We start from the raw sequence: 12,277 nt of genomic DNA on the forward strand, positions 1-12,277 counted from the left end.
TGTCCTGGCCCAGGCAATGTAGCATGAAAAAAGGTGTGTGTCTCTGTGTGTGCGTGTTTCTTAACGAGTCCACCATCCACATCCCACTGTCATTAAGCTGCTCCGGAGCTGACTCCCATCCCCGTGCCGGGATGGACGTCAGCCATGCGGCTCCCAGATGAACATTAAAGAGGCAGCAGAGAGCTAAAATGGGACGACTCGCCCCGTTTTGCCCCTCCGCTTTTTTTTATTCCACAGATGAGTGCAGATAATTTTCTGTGCGATTGTGAGTGATTACTGTATTACTGCGGTAAAAGGGGGATGTATCGGGGAATGCAGGGGGAATTAATGACACATAAAAACTATTTTTGTATTGACTGCGTTCGTCCCCAGGGCCTCGAATGCCTCCTCGCATATCTTGTGATTACCTAAACGTATTGTAAATATGTGTTTCCTATGGGCTCCTACATAAATTTACATGTTTTAACACTCAGGAGACGGCAGACTGTTAGAGATGAGTTACACTCTATTCTGCCTGTCTATAGACTCGACTGGCTGCCTGCTTTATTATTGAATTAGCCAATGAAGCGCTGTGCGTTTGTGTCCCTATGTGTAAGCCTGTGTTAGGGAGACATGCTGTGTATTAGAAAGATGAATATTATGGATTTAACTACACACCCACATGCTTCCGCTGTGTTTTCTAGTACAATTTTTGTTAATAAACCTGCAAAAACACTAATGGTTTGATGTTTTCACCTTGTGCCTCACGAGCTCGGAATGAATGTTAAAACTGAGCATCTACAGCAGGTTGTTTTAATAGTTAAATCGGTGTTTGTGCCGTCAGTGGTTCAAAGTAAACTTTAAGGTGTCTGTTTGGTAAAGACACACATGGAGGAATGTTGCAGGTTGTAGTAGTTAAGCTGCTCTTCCTGCTGTGGAGATTCCAGCCCAGAGGTGAAGTTCAGACTCGTGTCCCAGCTAGCAGCGGGGCAGAAGATCTCAGCAGTGGGGGTCTTTGTTGCAGATACATTAATGTAGACTTGAGCCCAGCAGGATGTGCTCTCTGCTGTTCTCAACCACAGAGTGCACAGAAATGCTATAGAGTGTGTGTGTGTGTGTGTGTGTGTGTGTGTGTGTGTGTGTGTGTGTGTGTGTGTGTGTGTGTGTGTGTGCGCGCGCGTTTTTCCTTCTTCATTTTCAGAGTGCAGCTGTTCGTCTCTTTACTGTTCAGCTCCACAGCTCGCTCATATTTACAGGCATCCAGTCGTCTATTTACATTTTACCAAAAGATCATTTGCACGTTGTGTTTTTTTGATGCTTGTGTGGAAATGTTAGAAACTTGAGAGAGGTGGAGACGGACTGAGAGCAGTTGACCTGCCTTTTTCTTTAATTTTCAGACTTTTCCACTTTGAATAATTTATAATTACTCAACGGTTACACTGGAACAGTAGATCTACAGCCACAGCAGTGAAGCAAACCTCACCAATAGACACAAGGTTTTATACACACTGAATGTACTTGTTTTATTTGTTTTCAATGTGGTAAATAAAGATACTTTTTAAAATAAATAATAAAAAGAATTTGTGGTGGATTTTCTACACACGTACAGGGGTCTGTTTTCAGTGACTATAACTACTGTGTTACCTGTTGAGTTTATCATGCAAAGGTTTTATCCATATCACGAGCCACTAATCTGTGACTTAAATATTTCACATGGACCTTACAGTTTGATCCAACAGGCCCATACCAACACCGTACCATTTAACGGTTTTCATAAAATGAGGTTCATATACTAGACGTGCTTTCACTGTGTAATCTAAGCATCCGTCGACAGACTCGATGCTCCGTGAAGTGGCTGGGAGAGCTCCCGTTTGGTTTAGTGACGCCCACATTGGAAATGCACCCCAAGGTTTAGACTGCAGCCAGATTAAGAAGAGAGAGAATTGGGGTTTTCTTCTCTTTAAGAAGATTACCCAGGAAGGGGCGAGATGGCAGTCAGAGTGTTTAAGAGAAAAAGGGCAAGAAGAAAATGGAAGATGAAGTGGAACTAAAGGAGGGTGGCCCTGGATACACAGTTTAGCCACCTGTTGTCGGCCTCTTGATATCACTCTCTTCTTTGTTTCTCTGTCCACGTAACCCATTTCCCTCTGTTTATGTCTGTGAAAGGTGTTAGGGAAAGTGGCAACGATTGTTTCCACTTTTCGGCAGAAAATGTGAGTTAAATGACGAAGCCTTTTTTTTTTTCCTGGGCAGCTGTGAGTCTGATTGTACTTGTGCTTCCCTCTCCCTTAAGTTCGTGCTGGTGGTTTCCAGGAGAGCTTTGATGTGTATCTGGGCAATGCACTATTAGAGGGATTTCCCCGGGTCTGACAGCTCAGAGAATATGCTGCGAAATGGCAATGCCACTGGGCTAAAAGAATGCTGGAAACAGGATTAGGATCATATTCTGGCAGACCCTGTCACCTACTCAATGGGCCGAGATTTCCAACACTGGCAGTTTTCATTCTCGCCATGGTTTAAACCTTTGAGAGAACCATGGAGAGGAGGGAGAAAAAGGACTGATTGAATGGTACACTGTGATTTTTGTGTGGGGGTCTTGCTCCGAGGGGCTGTGTGTGTGTGTGTGTGTGTGTGTGTGTGTGTGTGTGTGTGTGTGTGTGTGTGTGTGTGTGTGTGTGTGTGTGTGTGTGTGTGTGTGTGAGAAGCAGAAGCATATTTTCATGCTTTTTACAAACTAAAAGTTTGCAAGACTGGATGGATTTTTTTACAGATACACACACAGGACACACATCGCCATCACTTGCTTTAAGGAAAGTAAATGAGCATCTCTAACTGCCTACAAATAAGTGGCTATGGCCTCAGTGAAGCCCTGAGTGTAGAGATGGAAGCGCCTGATCCAGCATCAAGGGCTCAACACACTTGACCCTGAAGCAGTACAATCAAGCAATCCCTGTTCAGCCCCCAGGGTGTGTGTGTGTTGGGGGAGGAATGGGTGTTAAGGGGGGGGGGGGGAGTGAACATTTGGAACAAGACTATTGTTATGTTCTCTGGTCCAAAGCCCCATGGGAGGAAATCCTGCCATGTACCTGGACAGATTCCTCCTCTGGATAACAAGGACATTCACTTTGGATGCAGCCATATCAGTCACACATCAGCGTGCCCTTGGCCGAGGACACGCGCGTGTATGTGGTGTAATAAAACACAACAAGGTTTAGGGTGAGGTGTTACACCCACATTAACGCTGCTAATCTGGTGAGATCATTATCCCCGTCTGTCCAAATTTTGGGAAGCGGTCGTTCATAACTGCAGCCGAGGTGCATTAGTTATTTACACACACGTATACACACACACACTGAGAGGGACATATGTATATTCAAGGCTAATTCATTTAAGAGCAGAACAATGTCACATACAATACATGTAAAGTTTACTGTGAGAGGAGCAAGGGCGTGCTTTAGAGGATGTGGCAGAGATGCCCAGTTGCCCTGAGTGTGTGTGTGTGTGTGTGTGTGTGTGTGTGTGTGTGTGTGTGTGTGTGTGTGTGTGTGTGTGAGAGAGAGTACGGTTGGGTGGGGGTCTGCATTTTGACAAACCATGCTGTTAAAGATATAATAGCAGCATAATCACCGCCCCAGGCTGTCATTCTTCAGGATAATGGCCTGCTTATTCACTGGGGATGCCGTATGTCCCCACGCTGCTTTTTATTTCCCAGATATTTCAGATTACGTGTTTCTTTCGTTGCTCCTGTACCCTTTGTCTTGTTACAAATTCTCATGTATTTGTGTTTGTATTTTTAGTGTTCTTTAAATTTGACCTTCCCTCCGCTCTTTCATCGTCCCCGTGCCTTTTCTTTGCTTTGCTCGTTCTCTCTTCTCATCATCCATGTCTTCAGACTAAACTGATATATTAAATATGTACTTGCTTATATTAATTGCAGGACTTTGAGGTCCTTCACTCAGTCAGTTGGTTTTATGTTTTGCTTACCTGAAAAATGGTGTAACAATATTACAAATATAAAGCTTGATCATATGCTCGTCATATCTTTAACTTCATGCTGTTTAATGACTTTTTTTCAAGGTTTGTCCGTGAACACCCGTCCCGTCTAAATCTTCAGCAAAAATCAAGAAGTCTTCATTGTAAAGATCTTCAGGCAATGTTTTTATTTGAAGTTATTTTACAACAACACAAGTTCAAGTCTACATTATTGAGAGGAGCAAAGAAAACAACACTGCTGATGGTCCGGTCGCTCTCCTCCACCTTTACATATCTATTTAGCACCGGACCAAGTAGTTTGACAGAAACAGTCGGGGAACAGCATTAGAAACAACAACAGAACTCAAATAGAGTTGAGACAGCAGAACACAGAGGACTCAGGTCAATTATTCACTGAGATGTCTTCTCCTTCTTTTGCTTTTACACCTGGATTGATTGAAAAACACGGAGGGTGGTAGTTCGCCAGAAAATTTAAATGTGCTCAGGTTCTTCTTTTAAATTAATTCTCGAAGAAGGAAAAAAAACTTAAAATTTTAAATATCAGTTCAATCCAGGAGTGTTAAAATGACAACCAAGACAGGAGGGGGTGGACAGGGCTGTCGGTGAGCTCAGTAAATACAATCTTACAATCTGACAAGGAATTTTATCTGAGACAGAGTCCATTATTATTAATTATACAACATAATAGGAACTTTACAATTACTTTACCAGTAAACATTAATAGATAGACTTTTTTTGTATTTTACATATTAAAATAATGTGCTTTTTTTTTTTATTTGAAGACATTATCTTCCAAAACACATTAACGGAAAACATCAGAGACGTGTGTGATTCTCATCAAGTGCTGACGGTGTGGCTTTCAATGAAAAGCTGCATGTTTCCTCGAGAGACTATTAAGGCGGGAATAATACAAGTCAAGACGATCTTTAACCGAGTCCTAATATGTTTACCATCGTTCTGTATTCACAGAAGATGAACAAGTCATTGCAAAGTCGTGCGTCTGCCTCAGTCAACAGTTTTGGCATACGGACTCTTTGAATCTAAAAATGCTGCATTAAGTGTTACGCGTGTTTGTAATTGCACTCGCCCCAGCTCCCTCAGCCCAGGGCAAAATGTAATTAAAACCTCTGAGAATTTAGTCACTGAAATCATTTGCTCATTATCAAGCCAGCCTCTGTACAAAGTGGCATATTAGTGGCTATTAAACTAGTGAATTAGTCACTTATAATTATGGTGTTGAGGACAACATGACTCGGGTTTATTTTTATTTATGTGCTGTTGTGTTTTACGTGGTATGTACATAACCACACGGCTTCACTGAAATGTCTCTTTGCTGCACGAGTGATTCCTTCCAAAGTGCCTCATTTATTCACATTGTTCTTGTAAACATTATTTGCATTGTTATTTTTCTTGTTTTGCTTTGTTTAAGTGAGCGCGTCCAGCCGTTCACACCATTTTTCATGATTCTTTTTCATTTATTTAGGAAGGTCCAGCATTGCATGACTGTTGGAAGTATTTTCATTTTATGGAGTGTTGCATCTTACAGCAGTGCTGTCCATTATCTTGGGGGTTTTCTCTTTTCCAACGATACGCTGAGCTGCAACAGAAGCTATGAGAAGTCGAGCAGGTGGTCGACATGTGGTGCGTTTTGAAGAGATGTTAAATGGAGATCTGTAGGTCCAAAGCATTTTGGCGTGTTTTATTTATACATACATCTCTGTATGTTCTGTGCCCATCTGCTGGAGGAGTCCTTGTATGCTTCCTAAAGAGCTATCACAGCCACACGGACACGCAGTAGGGTATGGTAATGTGCAGGCTCTGGCCTAGTTTACGCCATCTTTCACCCCTTCTGATTCTCAGTTAGACATTGTGTCCAGTCCCAGCGAGGCGGCGTGCTGCTTGGCCCTCAGACGCAGGTTCTCAATGCTGGTGGTCTTGCTGTTGTGGCTGGTGAGGCCGCCTGCAGTTGATGCCTGCAGCAGCGGGCTGTTCCACACCTGCTGTGCGTGATGGGACAGGGACTGATAGTAGGACTGGCAGGGCAGAGAGCCCAGTGGCGCAGGGGGCATGTTAACATTCATTCCCAGGTAGGGAAGTGAAGACGGGGCAGCGAGGTCAAAAGCGGGGTAGTGCACCAGGTTGTTGGTGGCGGCCATGTGCTGGCGGAACTGCTCCTGCAGACGAAACAGACTGAGGGGGGACGAAGAGTAAGAGTGGCTCTGAGAGAGAGGACCGGTGCTGGCCAGGCTGCTGCTGGAGGACGAAGGTGTCACTGACGGAGAGACCAGGGGGGAATCTGTACAGGGACAAGGAGGGTTAAGAAAGTTTTATATATATGCTTTAGTAGTCAGCTGATTTAATGCATTAAGTTTGCCAAGGATAAAAGGACTTGTACTTAGTATTCTTACCTGGTTTAGGGCTGAGTCTTTTACAAGCTGGAGAGTCGTCCCCAGGTGTCACCGCCCTTTCACACTTCATTTCCTCTTTCTGGGATTTGCTCTCGTCCTCCTTATCGGTGGCATTATCCTCTGTTGCCGACTCGCTGCCTGAATGTTCTGCTGACGTGACGTTCAGCTCCATGTCCAGCGGAACAGGACGAACCACAGGACCCTCTGTCTCCGGGGAGGAGGAGGAGGAGGAGGATGAAGGTGGAAGCTGGGTATCAGAAAGGATAGTGGTGGAGGGAGGCATGTCCTCCTTCTCGCTTCCTCCTTCCCCGGACACCTCCTTCTGCTTCTGAAGCTGCTCCTTCTGGAGGCTGCGCTGCTTCTTACGAAACTTTGCTCTGCGGTTTTTGAACCAAACCTGGAGGATAAAGATTATTATAGACCGTTAATAGGAAACTGGGGTAGAGACTTTAGTGCATTGCGATAAGTGATCCTCTATGTTCCAGAAGTTTTTTGTTTTTATTAATTTGTTGTGTTCTTAATTTTGATCTTGTTGGGGGGTGGGGGGGGGGGTTTAAATCAAAAAATAAAATATAATATGCTCAAGTGCCCACGCTTTAAATTCACAATCAAGCTTCAAAAATGTTATACTTATTAGCTGGCAGTTTTTTTACAACTTTTTTTAGGTTGTTTTTTTTTAGGTTGTTCAGATGAACAATCTTTTGTGGATGATAATGCAAAACTTCACAATCTACAAAAGCCATAGCACTGCTTATAAATATCGTTTAGATACTGTTTTTATCACTGCTAATCACGTTTTTATTGAAGTGTTTCAAGCTGTGTTTTTGTGAAATGAAGACAGAAGTTTTGTTTGTTTTACTTAAAACTGTCTCCCATCTTTTATAAAATCTCTATCTCTAACGTCATAAACCCAACACTAATATAAAATAATATATTTTTATATTATATTTTTATTCTTCTTCTTCGGACGTGCCTACCTGCACGCGGGCCTCGGGCAAATTGGTGCACATGGCAAGTCGCTCCCTCATCACCACATCCGGGTAATGGGTCTTCTGGAAAGTCTTCTCCAGCGCTTCCAGCTGCTGCGCAGTGAAGGCCGTGCGGCTCCGGCGCTGTTTGCGGTGCTGAGAGCCGTAGCGAGCCTCCAGGATGATGTCTTGAAATGTGCAGCCGTTGGAAGAGAAAACACACGGCAAGTTTTATTTCACTGAACAGGGTGGGTTTGTGTGGCACTTTCATACTTGGGGCAGCTTATTTGTTAATTTAATTAATTTACTTATTGCTTAAAAAAAAGCTTGAGGGCTTAGACACGTTTTAATATTATCCACTCTCTTCTTTTGCTTTTCCAAAAAGGAAAAAAAGATTTTGTGATGGCTAATTGTAAAAAATAATAATAAAAAAAAGTCTAATACGTCACTAAATGTCTTTGTGGCCTACCACAGCACATATTTCACTTGTTTATTTAGTCTGATCCCAGCTATATCCCTTCACGGTGTAAGATGATTAATCGTGAAAGCGAATATTAACACCTAATTAAAAATATTCTAGAACAATCACAGACGCGAATTTTGGCTCTATGTATACTCTTTTTTTTCTTTTTACAAAAAACAAACAAACAAATTCAAGCTCGTTTCTATAAACACTGTCTCCTGCTTGTGTGTGTGAGCGTGCATTCAATTACCAGCTAGTCTCTCAGCCAACGTAAGCGCGTGCACGGACGGCCGGTAGTCGGGCGCGTGCTGCGCCTGTTGTGCGGCCTGCTGGTGCAGGTTGTACATGGCGCTGAGGGAGTTCATGGCGTGCAGAGAGTAGCCGTTCACCCCGTAGTGCTGCATGGTGAGAGGTCGCTACCTGCGGAAGGGAAGAGAAGGATGGGCATCTGGCGTTAGGGGAGGGCGCGTGACTGCTGATTGGCAGGCAACATTGTTGAACACGTGATCTAAAACCTTTTTTATTAGAAGAACAAATGGTTTGGAGACATCCAGTTCAGATGAACTGTGACACACACACACAGCGTATTTATTAGTAAGTGACAGTAGGCCCACGCACTCAGGGGCCAATAGATTTTAATGTTTTCAGTCAGACTAAAGTGTTATCCATTAACATCCAATTACCGCTCTATTCAATCCATTAATTATACAAAAGACTTTTAATTGGGGTAATTATCACTCTTCGCCATAATGAACCGTGACGGATGCCTTATTCATGAATTTATTCCCGGCGTTTGTGTGTTCAAGAGAACCTAAATCCCCACTGAAAACGTTGCTTTGACAGATCAACGCGCTCATGAAATGTGTTAGGACATGATACAAGCTGATTGTTAAGAGTGTCGGTGGTAAAAGGTGCAGCCAGATAGCAGGATTATAATTAGTAGTAGTAGTATTAAGTCATGAATAATCCGGTCAAGTGATGTTAATTTTCAAGGCTATATTTTTCTTTTTTGTCCCCATATTTAACAGCAAAGGTAGTCATTTGCTGGTAGTCTTCTGCTATTAATAATAAGTCTTACAGGCCTGAACACTTGCAGCTTTAAAGGCAGGAAACTCATCGAAGGGAAATCGTCCACCAGGCAGCAATTTCCAAAAACTCTATTTTGTAGTTCTCCTTCACGACCGAGATTTTCATAGATGAGACCGCTTGAGGACACGATTAGATATGTATTAGCACCAAGGAGGCTGACAGAAGGGGCTATCTCCGAGGCCCAAACAGTTATTATAACTATAACAGAGGGACCACAGGGAGAAGATATAAATCTTCCTGCTGGATGACAGCTTTGTAAGTGGCTGTAAGTTCTTGCGCTTAAACGGAGAACTCAAATAATATCATCAATTAAAACTTTAAGGGCGTGATTTAATTTCTTAACTGCTTTGTTTAACTAGATGAATTTGACTTCTTCGTGTAACAAATCAGAATATGCAGTAACACTAAGGGGCCAGTAACTCAGTACATGTTAGTGTGAAGAGTTTAAATTGTTCAATGCTGTGATGGATAACAGTAATTTATGACTTTGTTGTTAATTTGATTGCGACTATGATAAACATGTGATTCATTTCAGTTAGGTAACTTCTGTGTCTCCTCATTATTATTATTATTGATAATAACATGTAAACCATTTAGGATGTTGAGCCAGTTTTAGCACACACGGGTTGCCGTCGTTGTAAAAGGCGTTTCTTTCTGTTCCTCTCTTGGCTTTTTAGTGCCGTGTGCGTGCGTGCGTGCTCTGGCGTGTGCGCGCGACGCCCGCAGTGCCCGTTCCCAGCCTATTAAGTGGCTCCGGCGGCTGATGAATGTGATCAGAGGGCAGTGGGGAATAGTTTAATTCGCGGGGACAGAAGGTGCTTCGCTAAACATTTACTTTACTCCCCCAAGTATTTGAGTTGAATGGGTACCCCCTCCCTCCCCTTCACACACACACACACACACCTCCCCTTCCCTTCTCTGGCGGCCTCTTATCCCATCGCCCCGGGGCAACGTTTTGGCTGAGATGTATGGCTGCTCCGCGGGTAAAAATATGCATGTTGATCCCCATTTGGCTCCCCGTCTAATGGAAGTGCAAATAGGTTTCGACTGCGAGGCCCTCCATTTATCATCACCGCTGACATGGACGGACGTACAGTGGGACCCAGCGCTTAGCTCTGCGGCGGAGCTCCCTCGTGTGCGCGTGCGTGCATGCGAGCGCGTTCAGGCAGACTTCGGTTCTCCTCAGCTACCTTTTTCTGCATTACATCTTCTGAAATTAAATTAAATTAAGCCTCTAGTCGCAAAAGATTTAAGAAAATAAATAAATAAAAAAAGAATCACCATCCAGCGGAGTGAGAGCAGAAAGTACATGTTTGTATTTGTTTTAACCTGCATGCCTGCAGAGATAGAATAAAACCCATCTGTCATTGGTTTTAATCCACCAAAGCTGCAAATAAGCGTAGCGTGAGCTCGTCTGCATGCTTTTCCCGTGTTTAGTGGGCAGGTAAACTTTTACTTTATACCCGACTTCCCGTTGTTTCCAGCTTTAAAATACTAGTTGTAGCCTGTATCTCCTGTCCCTATCAGATTCTGCACAATAGCCCGTCGCTGTGAGCCGTGTCCGCGGTGTTATTGTCATTCATAAGTCTCTCGTTGCTCCAGGCGCTGGGCCCTCCTGGCTGCCCTGCTCAGTGCTTCAATAATGAAACCGTCATTATGTAAATTGGCATGTACAGTGCAACTCTTTGATCCGACTAAATTAGGAAAAATGTTATTTGCTAACAGCCCTCCGGGGACTGAGTCGACCTGACAATCTGCTCTTTGCTGTGTCACTAGTGTAAAACTGTCAGAGGGCGAGGAACATCTGTAATTTTTCCCGGAGCTGCTGTTATGAATGATATTTGTTACGTTCAGACCAGATTTAAATTTAGGTGTTTCACTGTCTATATATATTTAATTGTCAGCATTTAATTAACATTTTAAGCCATTTTAATCACACTGAAATGAAACTTTTGTTATTTTGTTTTTTTAAGAAACTGTTTTTGAAAAATTACAGTGGAGTTCATAAAAGTAAAAGAAGACAATAAGTGAGACGCTGTCAAAAAATCAGGAGGCCTTTAATTTTGAGGTTATATTAATTTTGCGCACAAATAAATATGTACGCATATTTTTTTCTACGTTATCCTGTTAATTGTTTTCTTATGTGAACAGTATGGGGTGTATTTTCGTTCGCATTCAGACGATTACAAAAAATAAATAACTAAAACAAAATTTAAAAAAATCACCCAAAGCTCTGCTTTCATTTTCATCAAGTGCAAAAATAAACATGCAATTTGCAAATAGCTAATAGCACAACAGCATCTAATAACCTGCAGTTCGTTTCATACAAACTTTACAAACATTATAAACTTCATATGACTCGCTGCTGCTCTGTAGGAGTCTGCCGTTTTTCTTCATATATATACACACAGCTAAACAGACAGACACGACTAGATAAATAAGAGAAAGTTAAAGACTTTTTTCTGTTTTAAGGTTTGTTTGTTTTTTACCTCCTGCGCCGGTAGTTTTCTTCGTTGTCACCTCCTCCACAAACAGAAAGAACCCAAGCTCCTTCGTTTCCTCTTCCTCTTCTTTTCGGATCTTTTAGCGGCTCTGTCGGGTGTGTTTTTGCCCTCTTTACCGTCCTTTTTGTCCGCCAGTGAGATGACAAGTCAGCTCAATGGAAAAAGTCCTCTCCGAGTGCTGCTTCGCTCAAAGCCCGTCCGCTCGCGCTCCTCTTGCTCTCTCTCTCTCTCTCTCTCTCTGCGTCTCGCGCACAAGTGGGAAGCCGCCATCTGCTGGAGCGCGAGATCCCCGAGCTGGGATTTTAAGTAGAGCCTCGCTGGGGTCGTACGAGCTTTCTATTGGCTCTCGGTGCTGCCAGTTAAGGGAGCGACACAGCTGAGGGTCTAGTGGCGTGTCGGTGCACTGACGTCTGGAGTTATTTTTCAAATATGATCAATTTAAGCACATTACGCCCGCTGAAATCCACCCGTGACCGTGGACACATTTTTTCCCTTCTTATTCTGGAGTTGATAAACAAACCTGAAACGTGACAAGTGAAGGTTTATATTGGATACTTTACGGGAATGTAGGCTATGTTGTTTTACTATCGTGATGGAGTGGTATGAATTACATTACTATGCGAATATATGAGGTGTAATTTAACACAGTAATTATTTTTTATTTTTTATTTTTATTTTATTAAGCTTAAACCTTGAATCGGTGAGTAAAGCTATTCTCCCACGATAAGGCATACAGAAAACACAACTATGGAGAAAAAAAGAAATATATTTAGTGTTTTTTTTTTTCCTCAAATCTGTCTTCAGACAGATTGTCTGCACTTCGTTCACGAATCCGATTGTCTTTCGTTAGTTTTAGAGAGCACAAGCATCCGA

General features: G+C 42.8%; 1 protein-coding gene across 1 annotated transcript; it reads right to left on the reverse strand.

The window, feature by feature from the left end:
* Nucleotides 1–4,131: 4,131 nt before the first annotated feature.
* On the reverse strand, nucleotides 4,132–11,667 carry dmbx1a (diencephalon/mesencephalon homeobox 1a). Its single transcript, XM_004570571.4, has 5 exons — nucleotides 11,390–11,667; nucleotides 8,062–8,231; nucleotides 7,358–7,536; nucleotides 6,381–6,777; nucleotides 4,132–6,268 (listed from the first exon to the last, which is right to left on the reverse strand). The coding sequence occupies exons 2-5, from the start codon at nucleotides 8,213–8,215 to the stop codon at nucleotides 5,829–5,831; spliced, it is 1,170 nt and encodes a 389-aa protein (XP_004570628.1). The 5' UTR covers nucleotides 8,216–8,231; nucleotides 11,390–11,667; the 3' UTR covers nucleotides 4,132–5,828.
* Between the last annotated feature and the right edge of the window lie 610 nt (nucleotides 11,668–12,277).

The sequence above is a fragment of the Maylandia zebra genome, linkage group LG18, assembly GCF_041146795.1.
Source record: "Maylandia zebra isolate NMK-2024a linkage group LG18, Mzebra_GT3a, whole genome shotgun sequence".
In the NCBI taxonomy this organism is placed as follows: Eukaryota; Metazoa; Chordata; class Actinopteri; order Cichliformes; family Cichlidae; genus Maylandia; species Maylandia zebra.